The following is a 22,418-nucleotide window of genomic DNA, read 5'->3' on the forward strand; positions in this document are numbered from 1 at the left end:
GAGAGGGGTGTCCTTTTTTATACCCTCAGGCTACCTGTCCAGCGAATAAGTGATCTCTCTAGGGGTGCCGCCCTAAGTGAAAGGGTAAAAATCTCTTGATAAAAAAGACCATTCAGCGGGATCCAGGTGTTCCGTCTCCTAGTTGTCCACTCCTGCTATGTGCATTGCGGTGATATTTTATTCCACCCAGTGAAGGATCTTGACGGTTTCCTTCCATACAGTCCTGCTTCTTGTACCACCCTGATGATTGAGGTACGTCTGTACACGCACTGGAAGACCCTGGAGACTAAATGACTAGTGAGACAGTCATGAAGATGGCCCTCAGCTCCAAGATGTTTATCTGGAGCTGAACTTCCGGGTCAGTCCAGGTTTCCTGGACTGAGGCAGCTGAAGACAGCCGCCGCCCCCCCCCCCACCCAGCCAGGCAAACTTGCGTCAGTCGTGAAGGTTTTCAATTGCACTCCCGATCTCTAGAGCTAGCTATTCTCTCTTGTTGGGACAAGTCTCTGTACTCCTTAGTTCGGATTATGTGTTTGCCTCTTCAGTCAAGGAGCTTTTGTGGTGGATGTCTTTCTCTACAGAGACAGAACAGCCAGCTGTAGAGATCGGGAGTGAAAATGAGTAAATGGGACTGCCTCGAAGTTTGAGACCATCGTCCAAGACTTTCATGCAGAAGCGGATGAAGCAAGGAGCATTCCTGCGATCTTGGTCTTAGGTAAGCATAGCCTGGCTGCCTGTGTAGCCAGGACCATCCCTAGAAACTCCATTGTCCGAGAAGGATTGATATGACTTTGTGCTGTTAAATCAGCCATCCAAATCTTTTAAGACAATCCAGTATAATATTGAGACTGTGCAAGTTGTCCTGTTCGGAAGGTGCCTTCACCTCAAGATCGCCCAAGTATGGGATAACCGCTATCTCCCTGAATCGGAGAGCCATGGCCAGACCAAAGGGGAGGGCCACAACTGGAAATGCTCAGAACCTACTGCAAAGCGCAGGAAACGCTGATGTACTTGAGCAATGGGAACATAAAGAAAAGCATCCTTGATGTCCATTGAAGACCAGAACGCGCCATCGTCCAAGGAAGCAACCACCGATCGCAGAGACTCCATGTGAAATCGTCACATATCAGACATGTTTAGATCCAAAATGGGTCGAAGAGTTCCGCCCTTTTGTGAAAAGATTTGAACAGAACTCCTTGAACAGTTCTGGAGTTGGTACTGCGACAATTACTCCTTGATGGAGGAGGCTTTGAATGGCTTGAGAAAAAGCTTGGGCCCTGCAGAGGCCCCGAGGGGGTGTTGATAGGAAAAAACCCGGGTGGGCGAGAAGAAAACTGTATTTTGTAGCCTGTCTAAAAAACCTCCCGAACCCAAGAGTCTTCGAGCCTTGTCTCCTGGAAGTAGAGCAGCAGTACCCCCACCCGAGGGAGCAGCTCGGGTGAGGGCAAATTTTAAGGCTGTGGAAGCCCGCTGTGCTGGCGTGGGTCTGTTGCAGGGATGCAAGGAGATTCTTCACCCCAAGGAAGGTCACTGTGCTCTTAAAGAGGCTCTGTCACCACAATATAAGTGCCCTACCTCCTACATAATCTGATCGGCGCTGTAATGTAGATAACAGTAATGTTTTTTATTTTGAAAAACAATCAATTTTGAGCAAGTTATGAGCAATTTTAGATTTATGCTAATGAGTTTAATGACCAACTGGGCGTGTTTTTACTTTTGACCAAGTGGGCGTTGCGGAGAGGAGTGTATGATGCTGACCAATCAGTGTCATACACTTCTCATTGTTCCAGCCAAACTTCATTCACTACACAATCACACTGTGCTGTGGATCATGCTGAACTGGAACAATTAGAAGTGTATGAAACTGATTGGTCACTGATTGGTCAGCCTCATACACTTCTCTCCACAACGCCCAGTTGGTCATTAAGAAACTCATCAGCATAAATCTAAAATTGCTCATAACTTGCTCAAAAATGATCGTTTTTCAAAATAAAAACCACCTTTGTCTACATTACAGCGCCGATTAGATTGTAGGACTGTAGGATTGTAGGATTATTAGACTGTAGGAGATAGGGCGCTTATAATCTGGTGACAGAGCCTCTTTAAGGGACGGGAGACACGCGAGTTCTGTCTCTGACATGGGGTCGAGTACTGAAACGAACGAAACTATTAGTCTTCTGACAGAGAACTGGGCGTAGTCTTGAACGACGTTGTGGAAGAAAAGTGCTCCTTGCTCCTGTAGCCTCAGAAATTAATTGAACCGCGTGGAAACTTAGAACTGCACCGCATACACGCAAGGTGCCTTATAATGGCAGGAGTGTTGTGGTCTTAGGAATTTTACCCTTTGAAGACATGGAGTCTTTTACAAATAAAAAACAAAAAAACAAAAACACACTATAGCCAATGGCTATAGACCCCCTAGGTGCTATGTCCCTCGTAAAGAAGGAATGTTTCATTTCTGTACATCGCTCAGCATACTATGGAATTCACAACCGGTGTAGGAGGGAAGCGTCTGAGGAGAACACAACAGCCCCTCCAGCCCAAAATCCTCACGCCGGGGTGGTTCGATAGGGCGGCCATGTGACTCAGGTCCCGCCTGGTGACAAATCAAAACGCAAAAGGGCGGGGAGGAGAGCCGGCAGGAGCGTGAGGGTGCGTGGCCAGCTTGCAGCCTAGTAGAGAACCAGAGCCTAAATTAATGGTGCCACCGGCAGAACACCGCAGTTTATAGTAATAAAAAAAAATAAAAAAAATAAAAAAAAGAGAAAGTAATGCTTAAAGAGGCTCTGTCACCAGATTTTGCAACCCCTATCTGCTATTGCAGCAGATAGGCGCTGCAATGTAGATTACAGTAACGTTTTTTGTTTTTTTTTTAAAACGAGCATTTTTGGCCAAGTTATGACCATTTTTGTAGTTAAGCAAATGAGGCTTGCAAAAGTCCAAGTGGGCGTGTATTATGTGCGTACATCGGGGCGTTTTTAATACTTTTACTAGCTGGCCGTTCTGATGAGAAGTATCATCCACTTCTCTTCAGAACGCCCAGCTTCTGGCAGTGCAGACACAGCCGTGTTCTCCAGAGATCACGCTGATGCTGCTGCAGAATCAACTGTAGCCTCTGGTGCCGATGTGTCCTCGCTCGTCTGACACGATGCAGGACCTGTGAGTGACGTCACAGCGTGATCTCTCGAGAACACGGCTGTGTCTGCACTGCCAGAAGCTGGGCGTTCTGAAGATAAGTGGATGATACTTCTCATCAGAGCGCCCAGCTAGTAAAAGTATTAAAAACGCCCCGATGTACGCACATAATACACGCCCAGTTGTACTTTTACTTTTAAACACGCCCACTTGGACTTTTGCAAGCCTCATTTGCATAACTACAAAAATGGTCATAACTTGGCCAAAAATGCTCGTTTTTAAAAAATAAAAAACGTTACTGTAATCTACATTGCAGCGCCGATCTGCTGCAATAGCAGATAGGGGCTGCAAAATCTGGTGACAGAGCCTCTTTAAGGGGTTAAAGGATAACTCCAGAAAAACCAAGCCTCCAAATCTTGTCTCCTGAGCAAAATAACATTTTATCCTGAATCAGCTACACACTATTCTGTGGAAATCACAGATATTGGCTACACAGGCTTTGCGGTCCTATGATACAGATCACAATTAGTGTTGTAAAGGTTCACAGTGGTATTGTTGTAAATTTTAAATGTTATGGTCTCCTATGGTCCAAATGCTGTATTCAAGCCGCTATCCTCAGTGTAGATGAAGTGCCTCTGCATGGAGGTTGCCATGGCAGAATAATAGAGATACAGGAGGAAAAAACGGGATACACGGCGCTGCTTAATGTAATTGATTTAATAACGATAAATGCTACGCGTTTCGATACCGGACCGGCATCTTCATCAGGCATATCAAGGGGACAGTACAGAAGAACACATATATATACACACAAATGTACAAGATTGAAAGCAAGTTCATTGGGCCAGTTCAGACCAGCCTCCTGGCCAGAAAAACCGCCAAAACCAGCAGGTCAAAGTTCAGCAAATGTCAGAACATAAAAAACATAAGAAGTGAAAAAATGGGGTGAATAGAATAACAAATGGGTTGCTAACAGATAATAATTGATATTAGATGTCACATTTTAGTACAGTTAATCTCTGAGCAAACTGATCCGTTCAGTCTAAGAACCTCAGAGAATTGCGGCACTCAATACAATTGATAAATTGTTCTTACAAGTGTTTTATATGTGGTATGTGGAAGGAATAGATAATGTGGAGTTGTCAGGGGGATGGTGAGATAGTACGATGTCATTTTTAATTGTACGAGATCCTAATACAGCGCATAGTAGCGCGTTGTCATGGTAACCTGTAAACACAGACATACCGGAAGAGAAGGGAAACTATGTTGGAACGCATAGTGAAGCGCAAAGCGCGCAGTGGGGAAGTTTTTCAAAAAACGCACATGAACTAGTCTTCGTTTTTAGTCAGTCATAGATGGCAGAATAGAAGCAGCAGGGTATATGTTTATAATGAGTATAATAGATAGTAAGGTATTGTAAATAATGCGGTCATGACGATCACTAACAGCTAAAGTGGCCGAACAGGTTCAATGTGGGGAGAAATAACATGAGTCAAGTAAGCAGCTTGTAGGAGCATATCGCATAATTATATCATAATTAAAGATATTGGACAGAAATGCGATTGTGTATGCCATATAAATGTATAAGAAATAATATGTAAAAAATAAAAGCTATGTAATAAAAATAACGCTTAGTTGTGAGTGTATATGTATACCCTCAACATCGGACAGATCTGGAATTATTAATAAATATACATAACTGGATGTGGACATTAAATTGCAATATCTCAATAAAATTAATGCATAAAAATTATTAAAATTAGATTAGTCTAGACATTAAATTGCAACGTATCAATAAAACTAATAATTAGAATTAATAAAATACAATAAATGAAAATAGATTAAATGGTTAAATGCGCTGATATTAGTCCAACGCGGACTCTGCAATATCATTAAGGCCATTGGGGTATAGGGTCACCAGTTTGTATATCCAGAAATGTTCTCTTTGTTTTAGTCTAATAAATCGATTAGATATATCAAGGGGTATTTTTTCAATGGGAGTCACAGTGATAGAGTCAAAGTTGCATTTATGTTCAGTAGCACAGTGGCGGGACACGCTATGTTTTTCAAACCCAGTCTTAACATTGAATCTATGCTTGTTAACCCTACATCTAAGGGTTTGGGTGGTACGACCCACATATTGTCGATCGCACGTACATTGCAACAGGTAGATGACGTAGTCACTACCACAGTTGAGAAAACTTATCGGAAAACTTTCATTCGTAATCATGGAAGTGAAGTGCGTTTTTTTGTTTGTAATGTTTAGACAACAAAGACATCTAGATTTGCCACAACGATACGACCCATTAATAATTAATGATGTTTTTGGAGGGTCTTTGATAATTTTCTGCAGTTTACTCGGCGCCATCATATTTCTTAGCGTTTTTGCCCTTCTATATGTGACCTTAGGCCTGATGTGAAGGATACTTTTCATGAATTGGTCATTTTTTAGAATGTGCCAATGCTTCAGAAGTATAGCATTAATTAGTTTGCTCCCTTTATTAAAAGTAGTGATAAAATTACAGTTAAAAATCGGTCGGTTTCACAACAGCTTGCGCTATGGGGTTAATACACTCAGATTGCGTTAGCGCCTTTGCTCTAGACTCTGCTCCCTTAATCAAACTAGTTGGAAAGTTTTTTTGTTTGAATCTTTTTTTCAAAATATTACATTCAATGGCGAAATCTTTATCGCTAGTACAATTTTTTCTTATTCGTTTGAATTGGCCAAAAGGTACATTCTTTAGCCATGGACGATAATGTGCACTTTTAAAATTTAGATAGCTGTTGACGTCAACTCCTTTAAAATGTGTCTTGGTGGGGGGCGTGGCCTAGCAGCGCATGTGAGAAGAAGCAGGATCCGGAGCTCCCGCTGCCATTATCCTTAAACGATATCCTGCAGTTGTTAATTTGCACGGTGAACCACTTAACACGAGAGGAGAAGTGGTAGAGAACCCGGGGACGATATTTCGGAACAAAACAGACATTCATAATGACCCGATCTCGGAAGTCAAAGGCGGCAGAGGACGAGGAGCTGAAGAAGCAAGATGGCGCCGACGCGGGCTCCTTCACGGAGCGCAGAGATGTGAAAGGGGCGGCAGCAGCGAGGTTAGAGCGCTTTGCCCGACACACACCTACGAAGCCTGCTGTAATCAGAGGGCAGATGAGCAGTAGGGAGAGGATGGCGGAGGGTTCAGGCTCCGGGTCCCGGTTTGAGCCACTGAGGACGCAGATGGAGTCGGATGAGGAGGAAAATGGAGAAGGGGTGACGGATGGCCATGCGGACGGATCGGAAGGATGCATACATGACAAGGCAGTGCCTGGACCCACCTTGGCAGACGTTTTTTTGGCGGTAAGCCAGTGCAATTCTACTCTAGCCAAGCTTACTTGCCAGGTGGGGGGGATCAAAGAGGACATTTCTATTATACGACATGACCTGCAGAAAGTGTCTGAACGTACAACGGCGGTGGAGGGTCGGGTCAGTGAGCTGGAAGACAGAATGCTGCCCATTCGGAGAGATGTGAATGCAACGGCTGTGGATGTAAATTACCTTTTGTCCAAAACGGACGACTTGGAGAATCGTTTGCGCCGAAATAATGTGAGGATGGTGGGGATCCCGGAGAAAGTGGAAGGGGCCCATCCAGATTCTTATTTTGAAAAATGGTTGCTAGAAGTGTTTGGCAAAGAATCCTTGACGCCATTGTTTGCAGTGGAAAGAGCACATAGAGTTCCCACTCGACCTGGCCCACCTGGAAGACCGCCCAGGCCAGTTTTGGTGAAATTGCTTCATTACAAAGACCGAGATCTGATTCTTAGGAAAGCCCGGGAACGCCAAGATATTAGTGTGAACGGGGCGAAAATCTCCTTTTATCCAGATTTCTCAGCTGAGATACAGAAGCGGCGACTGCAGTTCCTAGATATTAAAAAACGGCTGAGGAATCTTCGAGTCCAATACTCCATGTTATATCCAGCGAAGCTGCGGGTGGTGGCACTGGGGACTGTCCAATTTTTTGAAAACCCAAAGGATGTGCTCAGATGGCTGGACAGCCATGAGGATCGTCTTCGTCAGGAGAGGGAAGAAGTTGCTGTGCGCACCTGAAGGTTCCTGATGGGACTGTTGCTGATGGGGGGAGAGGAGAAAGAAATGCGGGTATACGTTGAAACGCTGAATTGTTGGAGAGGAGTTGAAATCCTTTTATTTTAAGAAATAGGGAAGGAAGGGGGGGGAATACTGGAAGGTTGACCATGATATGATTACTTGAAATGTGAAAATAATATGTATACTGTATTCTGGTGGCGGGAGAATCGGAGCTTCTGAAGTACAATGCATAGAATATTTTACATGTATTTATACACTGTGAATAAGGTGCTGAAATGTCTTGATAAGGGCGAATTGTTCGCCTGCCCTGGCCCTCTTAGGAGGGTACGTTTATGGCAAGGTGGGGAGTTGAGGGATATAACAGGGGGGAAGGGGATGTGTTGCGGGGGGGGGGTGGGGGGTGGGAGGTTAAAGCGTGCCGTATTCAGAAGTGTGTTGTATTATATGGTATATCTCAATGTCAAATCCAAGTCTTGATTAGATGGGGGGGGGAAGGGTAAATTTTATGTCCTGGAATGTCAGGGGTATGGGGGAGGCTATAAAACGCAGGGCTATTTTTGATTCATTGAAAAGACAGTCTGCTGGGGTGATGGGATTGCAAGAGACTCACCTGACCAAAGACACGGCCCATCAGGCGCATAGAGCCTGGATTAGGCACAGTTTCCACTCCTTTCATTCCACGTACTCAAGAGGGGTTAGTCTCTTGGTACATCGGAGCCTACCGTTTAGTTGCCTGGACTCATTCAGTGATCGGGAAGGTAGATATGTAGGGGTACATTGTAAACTTTTTAACTGGGAATGTATTATAGTGATACTGTATGTGCCTCCCCCATACTCTGTGGTCCCCATACGGGAAGTGTTCGAGAAATTGGCTGGCTGGCCGATGGTCCCCACTATACTAATGGGGGACTTTAACAATATAATGGATAAGGCGCGTGATAAATTCCTGGGGAATGGAAGCCGGGACGACATCGTTTGGAAAATATATGACGGAGGGGGGGGGGGTTTACGGATGTGTGGCGAGCTAAATGGCCATCTACTGTGCAATATTCCTGTGTCTCTTCTACATATGGATCACTGTCCAGGTTGGATTTGATATTTAGTAATAGTCTGGGAGTTGTGTGTGTTGAAGAGGTGGAATATTTACCGCGATCACTGTCAGATCACTCTCCAATGCTAATGAAAGTCAACACCGGTCCTCAGGAGGGAGGACTTAGACTGCATTGGCGGTTAAATCCGTTCTGGATTCAATTGGTAGGGGGGGGGGGAAATAGCCTCGAGTCTACAGGAGTATTTTGAATTTAATTCTGGCACGGTGCCTGTCGACGTCTTGTGGGATGCGATGAAGGCATATATTAGAGGGGTATATATACGAGAGATTACGGCCATTAAGAATAGGACTAAACAAATGGGTGTGGAATTGTCAAATAGGGTAACACTAACAGAGGAGAGTCATGTTACACATTGCACGGCAGATACGCTTGCTCAGTGGAAGAATGCCCAGAAACTATTGAGAGAACATGTGATGGAACAGGCGGCTAATAAACGACTTTTTCTGCAACAGAAATATTATGAGGAGGGGGAAATGACAGGTAGATTGTTGGCCACTATAGCTAGGCCTGCACAAGATAGTGCGTTTGTTCATTGCTTACAGGACGGGAAAGGGGGGGTGGCTAAAGACACAGGAACTGTGCTGAAGGTGTTGAAATCTTACTATACTGAACTATATAGCTCTAAAGTTGACTATACGGGAGCACTATTGGCAGACTATTTAGAGGGTATGACGTGGGCCACGCTGAAGGCAGAAGATAGGGAGGGGCTGGAGGCACCACTAACTCTGGAGGAAATACAACAAGCGGTGAGTTCAATGGCAAATGAAAAGGCACCAGGGCTAGATGGCATACCAGTGGAGCTGTATAAAACCTGCGGTGATGTGCTTCTGCCAGAGTTATTGACAGTGTTTCAGGATGGTTTTGAGAGGGGGTGTCTGCCCCTGTCAATGTCTGAGGCTGCCATAGTAGTTATTCCTAAGGAGGGGAAAGACAAGACTATGCCTGAATCCTATCGGCCAATCTCACTGTTGACCTCAGATGTTAAAATTCTTGCAAAAATTCTTGCCAATAGGCTAACGAAAGTAGTGACCACCATTGTTGGCCCAGACCAGTCAGGGTTTATGCCATCAAAATCTACGGCAGTTAATCTGAGAAGGCTGTTCCTGAATATTCAGGCAGATACTGAAGATGCTCGGTCTAGAGCAGTGTTATCCCTAGATGCTGCCAAAGCTTTTGATAGTGTAGAGTGGGGATATATGTGGGCGGTGATGAAACGCATGGGGTTTGGGAACAACTTTATTACCTGGGTACGACTGTTATACAAACAGCCAATGGCAAGAATTAGAGCTAATGGAAGGATGTCTGAGATCTTTGCTCTGGAAAGGGGGACGCGTCAGGGATGCCCGTTATCCCCGTTGTTATTTGCTTTAGCAATTGAGCCCTTAGCGAATGTTGTGAGACAGCATCCGGATATTGAAGGATTTAGATATGGGGACTTAGAGGAGCGTATAGCCTTGTATGCGGATGATGTTTTGTTATTTTTAAGGGGACTAGATCGGTCGTTGCCGGCAGTTATGAATGTGCTGGAAAGCTTTGGTAAGTTCTCGGGGTTGAAAATCAACTGGAGTAAGTCAGTGCTACTGCCGCTTACCCCTTTGAGTCTGCCGGTGGTGGTCAGAGGGGTGAATATACCCTGTGTGAAGGAGTTTAAGTACCTGGGGATTACAGTTTCGGCAAAGGTGCAGGACTTTGTTGCCCTAAATGTGAAGCCCCTATTGGAAAAGATCCAAGATAGATCAAAAATTTGGTTGAAGTTACCGCTCTCAGCACTGGGACGGGCGAACTTAATTAAAATGATTTTAATGCCCCAAATCCTTTATGTGATACACAACGCTCCAATGTGGTTACCTAAGTATTGGTTCAGGAGGATTCATAACCTGTTCAGGGACTTGGTGTGGAAAAGGGGGATCCCTCGAATTAAAATGGAAATATTGCAGTTACCAAAGGAGCAAGGTGGGTTGGCCATCCCAAATGCGTGGGTATATTACTTGGCGGCGCAGTTGCAGCACTTTGCAGGATGGAAAGATAGAGGATTGGGATTCCAGGGGGAAGCTGCTATTCTACCTGGGGCAACGCATGAGTATGCTAGAGGCCTTGGAATCTCATAGATTGAAGAGGGAGGCGAGAGGAAAACCTACCTTGTTATTGCTTCATAAGGTTTGGTGGGAATGTAAGGCCTTACTGGGAGTTACGGGGTGCTCTAGTTACATGCCCATCTGGAACAATCCATACCTTGGGGAGGTTAGCACACTGGAGGGATTTCAGGAGTGGGAGCAAAATGGAGTTCGAATGGTGAGTCAGCTATATGATGAGGGAATTTTTAAACCTTTCTCACAGCTTCAGGAAGAGTTTGGCCTCCCCCATAGGTTATTCTATCAATACCTTCAACTGCGGCATGCGGCACAAGCACAGGCAAGGGTGCTAGATATGGGTTGTTCCAGCATGGGAGTGGTGGAACAGATACTGGGGGCAAGAGACACAAAAGGGCTTATATCTCTAGTATATGGCACGCTGCTTCTCAAATTTCTAGGAGATCCGATGGCAGAAGTTAAAACAAAATGGGAAAGAGATGTGGGAACATTGACAGAGGACGAGTGGGGGGAAATATTAGAGTCACCGAAAGTCCTCTCCCTTTGTGTGGCGCATAGGAGGTCGCAGCTTTTTCTCCTACACAGAGTGTATAGAACACCTAAGGTGCTCTGGCAAATGCGGCTTAGATCTACAATGGAATGTCAAAGACGTTTATTGGATGGGGCAGATCTGAAACACATGTTCTGGAGTTGTCCGAGGCTGCACGGATACTGGGGAGAGATTAAAGAAATGGTGTCTCGGATATATGGCAGGGAATTCCCACTGGATCCTAAGATATACCTGTTGGGCTGCATGGGAGGGGTGGAAGAAGATAGGGCTGAATTGCTATCCATTAAAAAAGTACTATATCACGCAAGAAAATTGATTGCTAAATACTGGCTACAGGGGGATCCCCCAGAGGTTTCTGAACTAGTGAGTTATGTTACTTATACGGTGGCTTTGGAGCGAAGAATATATATGAAACGTGGAGCGATTCATAAATATGATAAGCAATGGGGTAAATGGACACAATACTATGGACTGGGAGGTCAATAAAAGTGGAGCGAGATATAGCAAGGGATAGAGACATGGACGCGCAGGGGGGGGAAGGGGTGTGGAAGGGAGTTAAGGTTGGGGGGGGGGGGGGGATGTTATTAAAGAACCATATGGGAAATATGTAATATATACACAGAATTTATATGAAAAGATGATGTGTAATGTAAATTTTATTTCTCTGCTGAAAGTGGATTTATAGCAGATGACAGATGTATATTGTGTATTTTCAATAAACAGTTGTTTGATTTAAAAAATAAAATGTGTCTTGGTACTTAAAAAGCGGCCATTTTTTTCAATTGTTAAATCTAAAAAGTCTATTTGTTCAAAGGACGATGTATGTGTGAATAAAATACCAAAATTGTTATTAAGGTGGCTAACCCAATCTAAAATTACCGTTGCATCTCCTTTAATGATGAAAAAAAGGTAGTCTATATAGCGTTTATAAAAAATAATATTATCCTTAAAATTATGGTCACCGTATATATAAAAGTCTTCAAAGGCCCCCATGTACAGGTTAGCGTACGACGGGGCAAATCTTGACCCCATCGCACAGCCCTTAACCTGTCTATAAAATTTACCCTCAAAAGTGAACACATTTCGTTTAAGTATAAAGTCAATACAGTCCATCAGAAAGTTGATCTGATTATTTGGGAAGAGAGGGTTAGAGGTTAAATAAGTTCGAGATGCTTGCATGCCAAGATCATGTGGGATATTCGTATAAAGCGATGTCACATCTACAGTTAAAAACCATAGATCCGTAAAATCGTGGGCGGTTTGCAGTTTGTACAGTTCTCTGATTAGATGAGTAGAATCTTTAAGGTGCGACGGTAGTTTGACTACATGTGTTTGGAGGTGAATATCTATGAAATGTGATAAATTACTAGTCATGGAGCTTATCCCTGAGATAATGGGTCTGCCAGGGGGATTTGATAGGGATTTGTGGATCTTTGGTAAATGGTATAGAAACGGAATGGTAGGAAAAGGAACGGTTAAAAAAATGTTTTCTCTTTTTTATTTATAATCTGATCGGTATAAGCTATTTCAATAAGGGATTTATATTCAAGTAGAAATGTTGGTATTGGGTTATACTGCAGTCTCTCATAAAAATTTGTATCGGACAATAGTCTGTAGGCCTCATTGGTATAATCAGCACGGTCCTGGATTATAATCCCGCCACCCTTGTCGGCAGATCGTATCACTATTTGGTGTTTTTTTTGTAGACTTTTTAATGCGATGCGCTCGGACTTAGTGAGATTGTCTGGGGAGTAGATCGGTTGTTATATTGTTTTGAAGTCATTACTGACCAGATTGTAAAAGGTTTCAAGTGCTGGTCCACGATGGTGGAGGGGATAAAATGAAGATCTAGGGTGGACGTCTACACTAACAGATTTGGGGATGTGAAAAGATTAGGTCAAACTATGTATGGGCTCTGGCGTAGTTATTACTGGAGATAATGCAAAATGACGTAGAAGTGTGAGTCTGCGCATAAACCTATTGAGGTCCATGAAGACTTCAAAACCATCCGGTGCGGTGGTGGGACAAAAAGAAAGGCCCTTTGACAGCAGACTAGTCTCATTAACATTCAGAATATATTTTGATAGATTAAAAAGCTTTATTGTTTCTGCCTGTATTTCTTTGGGAGAATGGGGAGGCTTGCGTCTGCCCCCTCTACATCCTCTGACTCTTCCTCCAATTTTCTTTTTGATGTGGTCTTTTGTATTCTTGGGAAGAAGGCAGTTATTGTTTGAGATTTTGGACTTCTTATAATAGGCAGAAGGATATCTCGTGATTGGGAGATCGGGGTAATTGGTGGTCTGGTGAACTGTGATGGAAGTCCTAAAAAAAGACACTGTTGCCAGAGTATTGTCAAGAATGGGTTCAAGGCCATCCGTGGTGATGTTATGTAGATATGGCACAACATGTGGACTGATATCCTGAACCGGATCGTCGTGTGTAGTTAAATTCAACATGGATGATGGGAGTGGTGATGTAATATCGATTTCAATAGAGTCATTAAACAAGGGGGATTCAAAGGACTGTTCAAAAGGAGTGTCTGGGATGAGATTGAAAAGTTTCAAATGTGCATCTAAATTGGCAGATTTGAAAGCATATTGGGGTATCAGTCCCAAATGGTTAGTGCATGTAATATTTGCAATATTCAAATTTTGGGGGTCTGTACAGTTGGAATGTATAGATTGTTGGTGGTGTGAATGGTTAATTGAGGTGGAAAGAAGTATGGGATTGTGGAGGGGGTGACGTGGAGGGGGGTGACAAGTCTTCTATTAGAACTAATATTGTTGAGTATACTAGTATTTTTGTTCATATGGACAGGTGGAATTGGTTCATTCATATTTTTATTTTTTATTACATTAGTGTTGGTCCTAGATGTTATATCGCCAACAACATCTTGTTTGGGTTTAGAGCGCTTAAATGAATAGGATGATTTGCCGTGAGGGGTATTGGCCTTATTTGCCTGGAGGTCCATATACGGACGCTTGATGGGGAGGGGTTTGGAGGTCCAATCGCCCAATTTATTATCCATGTAATCAGCTCTATCCCTTTTTAGTTTTTTAATTTCATTTGTGTATATATATGTGTTCTTCTGTACTGTCCCCTTGATATGCCTGATGAAGATGCCGGTCCGGTATCGAAACGCGTAGCATTTATCGTTATTAAATCAATTACATTAAGCAGCGCCGTGTATCCCGTTTTTTCCTCCTGTATCTCTACTACCTTGGCAACCCCGTGGGAGTTTGCGTTGGGATTGGCAGCAGCTTTTTCTACTACGAATTACATGCCGGTAATTTACAACCTTGAAGGTGAGCATATATGTGCGTTATCTCCGCTCATTATCTATTGATACCGCAAGTTTTGGCGCCGTGTCCTTTTTGTTTCACTTCAGTATGGCAGAATAATGACATCACCAGGATTTAATTTAGGAGGGAGATTTCCAGGATGCACGTGATCAATGTAACCCTGGTCTGGTATAAACTAGTTGCTTAGGCCCCATGCACACGAGAGTATATTCATCTATCCCGAAATACTGACCGTAAATACGGATCAGTAGGCATCAGTATTTCATACATATCTACGGATTCGTACAAAAAGAGGGGGGTTGCAAACGAGGTCATAACATGTTGCCTAGCAATGCTTCCGTAAACACGGACAGTTTTGACTTCTATGGGAGAGACCATGCCGTAATTACTGACAATAGGACAGGTTCTATAATTTTTTTCAGCACAGACACCCATCAGTAAAAATACTGAAAGGTGATCGTGGCCAATAGAAATGAATGGGACCGTAATTACGGTCAGTAATTACGGATGACAAATACGGTTGTGTGCATGGGGCCTATGTAGGTGCTGTGAAATTGAGGATAAATTATAGCTACATCTCATGTGGTCTATAGCTGGAAGAGTTTATGGGGCCTCTAAGGGACCTTTTGTGTGAATATCTGTAAAGAGACACTCAAACACTTATTATGGCCCGTTTGTACAGTACACCTGGTAAAAGGTTGGGCATGCCATACTCTTACCAGGCGCTTTTTTGCAGAAACATCCCGGCCGCAATTCTGTTACGTGGCCGCACTGTGACTGGCCGATTCCTACAGGGTCTGCTGTGTGGGCCGGAAGGGACTCTCACTATGCATCCCTATGAGACTCATTTAGCGTCTCCTAGGAATGTATAGTGAAAGACCTCCGGTCCACACAGCAGACGCTGTAGGAATTGGCCGGTCACATGACCGAATTGCAGCCAGGAGGTTTCTGCAACAAAGCACCTGGTAAGAGGATGGCCTGCTCAATCTTTTACCAGCTATACTGTACAATCTGGAGCCGAAACAAAAATATATATATTTTTTTGCTGTCTTTAACCCCTTCACGACATAGCCATACTGCTATATACGTTCTAACTGCCGATGCCCCATGCAGTTCGCACGTGTATAAAACGTTGACAGCCTGGAACGGGTTTAATGAATGCAGTGCCGTTTCAGTGTGAGCAGCACTGCGCTCATGTCGGCTAGGGCTTTGAGAGCCCCTGAACACACACCCCACTGTAGACAGTGCCACCCACAACCCCCTGTAGGCAGTGCAAAACCCTCTGTAGATGACACCACCTAAGCTCCCGCCAGCATCGGAATCCCCGGCCAGCGCTCTGGCCGAGGATTCCCCTCCTAGAGGGAGCCCCCCAGTCTTCCTATCCCCGCTGTAGATAGTGCCAACCCCCCCTCCTGCTGTAGATAGCATCACACCCCCTGAACTGACTCTAGGAGCGGAATCCCCAGTGTCAGATCGCACTGGGATTCCGCTTCTAGACAGAGCCCCAGACGTGACTGTCCATTTGGACAGTGACGTTAGTGGCTCTCTAGGAGCGGAATCCTCGGCCGACACTCTGGCCAGGGATTCCACTGCTGGAGAAGCCCGTGATATCACTAACCATATATGGACAATGACGTCAGCAGCTCTCCCTAGGAGCGGAATCCCTGATGTCAAATGGCTCTGTGTCGGGGAATCCGCTACTGGAGAAGCCCCTGGTGTCACTATCCATATATGGACAGTGATGTCAGGGGCTGCTCCTGGAGCGGAATCCCCGCTCTGGCAGGAGTTTCCCTTTTTTTTTTTTAGTTAACCCCTGACGTCACTGTTCATATATGGGGGGGGGGGGGGTTGACACCATTTACAGGGGGGGGGTAGGAACTATGTACAGAGGGTGGCGCTATTTACAGGGGGTGTGGCACTATCTACATGGGTACTGTGGAATATTGGCACTATCTAGGGGGTACACTGGCGCTATCTACATGGGCACTCTGTGGGCATTATCTACAGGGAGAACTGTGGCACGATGTGGACTATGTGGCACTATATACAGTGGTATTGCGTCACTATCTACATGGGCACTGATTTTTTGGGGGCTTGGGACAAAAAAAACCCAACGACTAAAATTCTATTTTTTTTTTTCGTCCATGAAAAACGGATAGCAAATGCCGGTTAAAAACGGCCAGACGGTGGCCGTTGACACACATTGATGCAAAACAGCCAAGAAAAACTGACAAATGATTAGTTGTTGATTGACATATTTTTCACAGTCGTGTGTATATAGCCCTCTTCACTCTCCCCTCACAGCGATCCAGGGTGACGGAGAGAGAAGAGTATCAATTTCCGCAAGCTCCATTTAGATGAATGGGACAGTCAGACATTTCTGCAACAAGTCCGCCATGAATATACTCAAACTAAATGCTGGCAATTTTTAGCTTGATCACTTACTGTTTGGGACAAAATACTAAAGTTACATTAAGTGCATGTCCTTGTACTATGAAAGAAAACAGACATACCTTGTAGTTTCCAAGCCTTTCTTTGTTCTTCTTTGGCAATTTGCTCCATTTCTCTATCATATATGTAGTCTTGACAAATAAAGCAGTATATTCCCCCATACAACAAATCTATGGCTGCAGAAAACAAAGAACAATGTATGAGAATAAAACGTCTAATGTGTCTATAAACATGACTTTCACTTGATACAAACAGGTTTGGCAGCCATTTAACAGTAAGGAAGCGTGAACTATAATGGGAGATATCAATCTTATGAAATTATTAAACTAAAAGCGCTTTATTACAGTGGGGTCATATTTGGCACAACTTGCTAGAAAGGTCAATAACATTTATCTTTATGCCACTTACAGTTGACGTTTATTCACACGAATAAATTTGGTTAATCTTTTACTACAATTCCTATTACTCACACTGGGGGAGGGAGAAACGCACACCATTCTCTTGGCTTAATCTGCCGTTGAATTCTGGCACATTTTGGTTAGCAAACTTTCCCTACTTATCAATAAACCCGTTGTAGAAAAATGTTATGACCCTACTTGAATGTGTCCACATTCACTGTACAGCGCCGTGTAAAATAGTGACATGAACAAAGCAGCTTTTCTTCCCCTGGTGCCTAGCAGCACAATATTTGCTGGAGTAATGGAACAAGCCAAGATAACAGCTCAGTGTAAAGGAACATATGTATAATCATCCCTCAGACAACTAGCACCCCATTGTTAAGAGCCTTTTACACCTGCCGACACTCTGCCGATGCAGCGAGCACCGATCAACGAGACATAGTTGATCGGCACTAGTTTGCTCCTGTCACACGGAGCTATGGATACGGACGAGCAGTCGCTACTCCGATCACTCGCCCCATAATTTATCATGTCGGCGGCGCGTCTCCCTGTTTACACAGGGAGCTGTGCTGCTGACGAGATTTTACTTTTACGATACGACCAGCAGATCAAGCGTTTGCTCGTTCATCTGCTCATCACAGCCCTGTTTACACAGAGCAATTATTGGCAGCTAGCGTTATATGAACGTTCGCCTGCACTTTCATCGCCCAGCGTAAAACCCCGTTTTTAGTCTTCTGCTTAACCCCTTAAGGACACAGCCTGTTTTGGCCTTGTGGACGCAGCAGATTGTTACAAATCTTACATGTCTCACTTTGTGGTAACTTTGGAATGCTTTCACCTATCCAAGCGATTCAGAGATGGTTTTCTCGTGACATATTGTACTAGGTTAGTGGAAAAATTGTCAAATTCAGTATTTGTGAAGAACACCAAAAATAAAAAAAGATCAAAAACGAGCATTTTTCTCAATTTAAATGTCTCTGCTGTTAAAACAGATCGTAAGACCACACAAAATAATTACTAGTTAGCATTTCCCATATGTCTACTTTATGTTGGCATCGTTTTTTGAACACATTTATTTTTCCAGGGCGTTACAAGGCTTAGAACTTCAGCAGCAATTTCTCACATTTTCAAGCAATTTTCCAAAACCTATTTTTTTTGGGGACCAGTTCAGTTCTGAAGTGGCTTTGAGGGCATTATATATTAGAAATCCCCCACAAATGCCATCCAAATTTTAAAAACTGCACCCCTCAGTTTTTTAAGATAGAAATTAGAAAGATTAACCCTTTAGGTGTTACACCAGAATTAAAGCAAAGGTATAAAATCTAAAAAAATAAAAATGATTATTTTTTTTCTTTTAGAAATCCATTTTAATATTAAAAAAAAAACAAAAAAAAAAAAAACACAACCTCTAACTCAGATGGATTTACCAGAGAAACGCAACTCTATCTCTTGCCCAGATTCTACAGTTTTTGGAAAGGTCTCACGTGGCCGTAGTCTGCTAACGGACATACACCGGCCTCAGAATACGAGGAGGTAGATTTTGGGGCCTCCTTTTTATTAGAATATATTTTAGGCACCGTGTCAGGTCCTATAAGGCGAAAACGGTGGAAACACCCCTATAAAAAAAAAAAATAATAATAATTTGCCAAACTACACCCCTCAAGTAATTTATACAGAGGTATAGTTTGCATTTTGACCACCACCAGGTCTTTTGGTGAATTTTGTGGAATTAGACCGTGAAAATTAAAATCTACATAGTTTTCCAATAAAATGAAGAAATAAATTTTTACAAGGCATAGGAGGAGAAAAAGCACCCAGACATTAGAAAAGCAACTTCTCCCGATTATGACAAAACCCCATATGTGGTAATAAAACGCTGTTTACATACAGGGATCAGAAGGGAAGGAGCGCCATTTGGCTTTTGGAGCTCAAATTTAGCTTGAATGGTTTTCGGGTGTCAGATCGCATTTACAAAGCCCTGGGAGACCATACCAGTGGAAACCGCCCAAAATTGATCCCATTTGGGAAACTAAACTCGTTAAGGAATCTATGGGTATACACCCTGTTCCACATTATTATGCACAGTGGATTTAAGTGTCAAACATTTAATTATTCGTTTTTGAATTAAACTCATGGATGGTATTGTGTCTTAGGGTTCTTTGAATCATTGTAATCAATCTCAGACACCTGTGATAATTAGTTTGCCAGGTGTGCCCAATCAAAGTAAAACTACTTAAGAAGGACGTTCCACAATATTAAGCAGGCCACAGGTTTCAAGCAATATGGGAAAGAAAAAGGATCTCTGCTGCCGAAAAGCGTGAAATTGTCCAAGGTATTGCACTAGGTATGAAAACATTGGATATTTCAAGAAAACGTAAGTGTGATCATCGTACTGTGTGAAAAGATTTGTGGCCGATTCAGAGCACAGACGGGTTCGTTCAGATAAAGGCATAATGAGGAAGGTTTCTGCCAGACAAAATAGGATTAGGAGAGCAGATGCTAAAATGCCATTGCAAAGCAGCAAACAGGTATTTGAAGCCGCTGGTGCATCTTGAGTCCCACAAACCTCAAGGTGTAGGATCCTCCAGAGGTTTGCAAGTGTGCATAAAGCTATTATTCGGCCACCCCTAAACAATGCTCACAAGCAGAAATGGTTGCAGTGGGCTCAGAAATACACGAAGACTAATTTTCAAACCGTGTTGTTTACTGATGAGTGCCGTGCAACCCTGGATGGTCCAGATGGATGAAGTAGTGGATGGTAGGTGAATGGCCACCATGTCCCAACAATGCTGCGACGTCAGCAAGGAGGTGGCGGAGTCACGTTTAGGACTGGAATTATGGGGAGAGAGCTGGTAGGCCCCTCTAGGGTCCTTGACTGTGTGAAAATGACCTCTGCAAAGTACGTAGAGTTTATGACTGACCACTTTCTTCCGTGGTACAAAAAGAAGAACCGTGCCTTCCGTAGCAAAATTATCTTCATGCATGACAATGCACCATCTCATGCTGCAAAGAATACCTCTGTGTCATTGGCTGCTATGGGCATAAAAGGAGAAACTCATGGTGTGGCCCCCATGTTCCCCTTACCTCAACCCTATTGAGAACCTTTGGAGCATCCTTAAGCAAAATATCTATGAGGGTGGGAGGCAGTTCACATCAAAACAGAAGCTCTGGGAGGCTATTCTGACATCCTGCAAAGATATTCAAGCAGAAACTGTCCAAATACTCACAAATTCAATGGATGCAAGAATTGTGAAGGTGATATCAAAGAAGGGGTCCTATGTTAACATGTAACTTGGCCTGTTAAGTTCTTTTTGATTGAAAGAGCTATTGATTTCTGTAAATATGACCTCCTGATGCTGCAAATTCAACAAATTACCATTTTCGTTTTCTTTACAACCTTTAAAATGTTTTGATCTCTGTTGTGCATAATAATTTTGAGTTTTTTACGTCTAAAAAAAAAAATCTGTTATCATTAGATTTGTTCAATAAAATTCGCATTATACTCCAACGGTTGATGGCTTGAAGATTATACTGACTGTCATTTGCATCGACTATTTAGGAAAATCAGCGAAAAATAACATTTGCATAATAATTTGGAACGCGGTGTAATGAGCATTTAGACCACACAGGTCTCTTGCAGAATTTATTGGAATTGGGCTGTAAAAATTAACTTCAACATTTTTTCCAATAAAACGTTGATTTTGTGCTGTAATGTAGATTACAGCAGTGTTTTTTGTTTAGAAAAACGATCATTTTTGACGGTGTTACGACCTATTTCAGCTTTATGCTAAGTTTTTTCATAATGCCCAACTGGGCGTGTTTTACTTTTTGACCAAGTGGGCGTTGTGGAGAGAAGTGTATGCGGCGGACCAATCTCGCTGTAAATGACAGTTTACAGCATAATCTCCCAAGACTACGCTTGCTGTGCTGTAAATCACAAACAAACGTTAGCGAAGTGGCTTTCAGGACAAACATTTTGCTTGAAAAAGGTTTTAGGCCCCACTGCACATTTAGAGAGGCATTGAGCTGCCAGAACGATAGAAACTCGCCATAAATAAACCCATTTAGAAAACTAGACCCCTTAAAGGAACAGTGTCATCACAAATTATTTTTTTATATGTTAAAGATGTTAGTGCTTTATTAAAAACGTTTATATTCATTTGTGTGTTTGTGTTTTACTTTCTTATTTTTACACTTTTTCTTCCCTATGGGGGCTGCCATTTTTTGTTCCATTTCTGTGTGTCGATTAACGACACATACAGACATGGAATACGGCAGCCACAGTCCCATAGGGACTGCGAACGGCTCCCGTCCCATTGACTGCAGTGTACGGCGTCTGTGTGGGAACTGCGCATGCGCCGCTCCCACACAGTCCTATTCGAAATTGGCGCCGTCCGGCGCCATTTTCCTGTGGACCGGAAGTCGCGGCCGGACAGTAATATTACTACTTCCGGTCGCGGCTTCCGGATTTGTGCACTTGCACCAGCGGCAGCAAACGGAGCGGACGGGCCGGAGGGAGCCGTGGCGGCAGGAGCAGGTAAGAGATTTCAATGTATGTTCGTGTTTGTGTGTGTTTACTACTGTATGTAAACCTACTACACTGTGGGTTAGCTAAAAAAATGGCGACACAGTGTAGGAGGTTACACCGTTCAAACCCCTCGTTTATCCCGGCACTAGCCAGGATAAAGGAGGGGGGGATGCTGAGAGCTCACTAGAGCGAGGGCTTTTAACCCAATGTTGCAATGCTGCAACATTGGGAACAGCTCCATCTAGTGACCAAAAATGGGTAGTATTATAAATTAGAAATAATTTATAATATTTCCTGGACTCGTGCAAAAAAAAAAAAAAAATATTGGAACAATGTTTAATCACCCACACACTAAATGTTTAATTTTTTTAAAAAAAACATGTTTTTCTGGCAACACATTCCCTTTAAAGTATTTATCTAGGGGATGTAGTGAATATTTTGACCCCACAGTTCTTTGCTGAATTTAATGCAAAGACAGCGCAAAAAATAAAAAATTTAGATTTTTTTTTTCTCCCACAAATGCGTGTGTGTGTGTAATATATACGGGTTAGTAATACAGATATATTCTAAACACACACATTATACATACATATATGTATGTTTCTAATATATCTGTATTACACACACGTATATATTATACACACACATATATTATACACACGTGTGTGTGTGTGTGTGTGTGTGTGTGTGTGTGTGTGTGTAATATATTTGTGTGTGTATATAATATATATACTTGTGTGTGTGTATATATATATA

At 43.1% G+C, this 22,418-nt stretch overlaps 1 protein-coding gene across 8 annotated transcripts in view; it reads right to left on the reverse strand.

The window, feature by feature from the left end:
* LOC142655634 (ubiquitin carboxyl-terminal hydrolase 22-A) overlaps positions 1-22,418 on the reverse strand; it is a 238,839-nt gene that overhangs the window by 166,300 nt on the left and 50,121 nt on the right. For all 8 annotated transcript variants that reach the window (XM_075830039.1, XM_075830038.1, XM_075830041.1 and 5 more), the window contains one exon: positions 16,799-16,912. In XM_075830039.1, the coding sequence (XP_075686154.1) occupies positions 16,799-16,912 (114 nt within the window). The remainder of the gene's footprint in view (positions 1-16,798; positions 16,913-22,418) is intronic.

Source organism: Rhinoderma darwinii, chromosome 6 (assembly GCF_050947455.1).
Source record: "Rhinoderma darwinii isolate aRhiDar2 chromosome 6, aRhiDar2.hap1, whole genome shotgun sequence".
NCBI classification, from domain to species: Eukaryota; Metazoa; Chordata; class Amphibia; order Anura; family Rhinodermatidae; genus Rhinoderma; species Rhinoderma darwinii.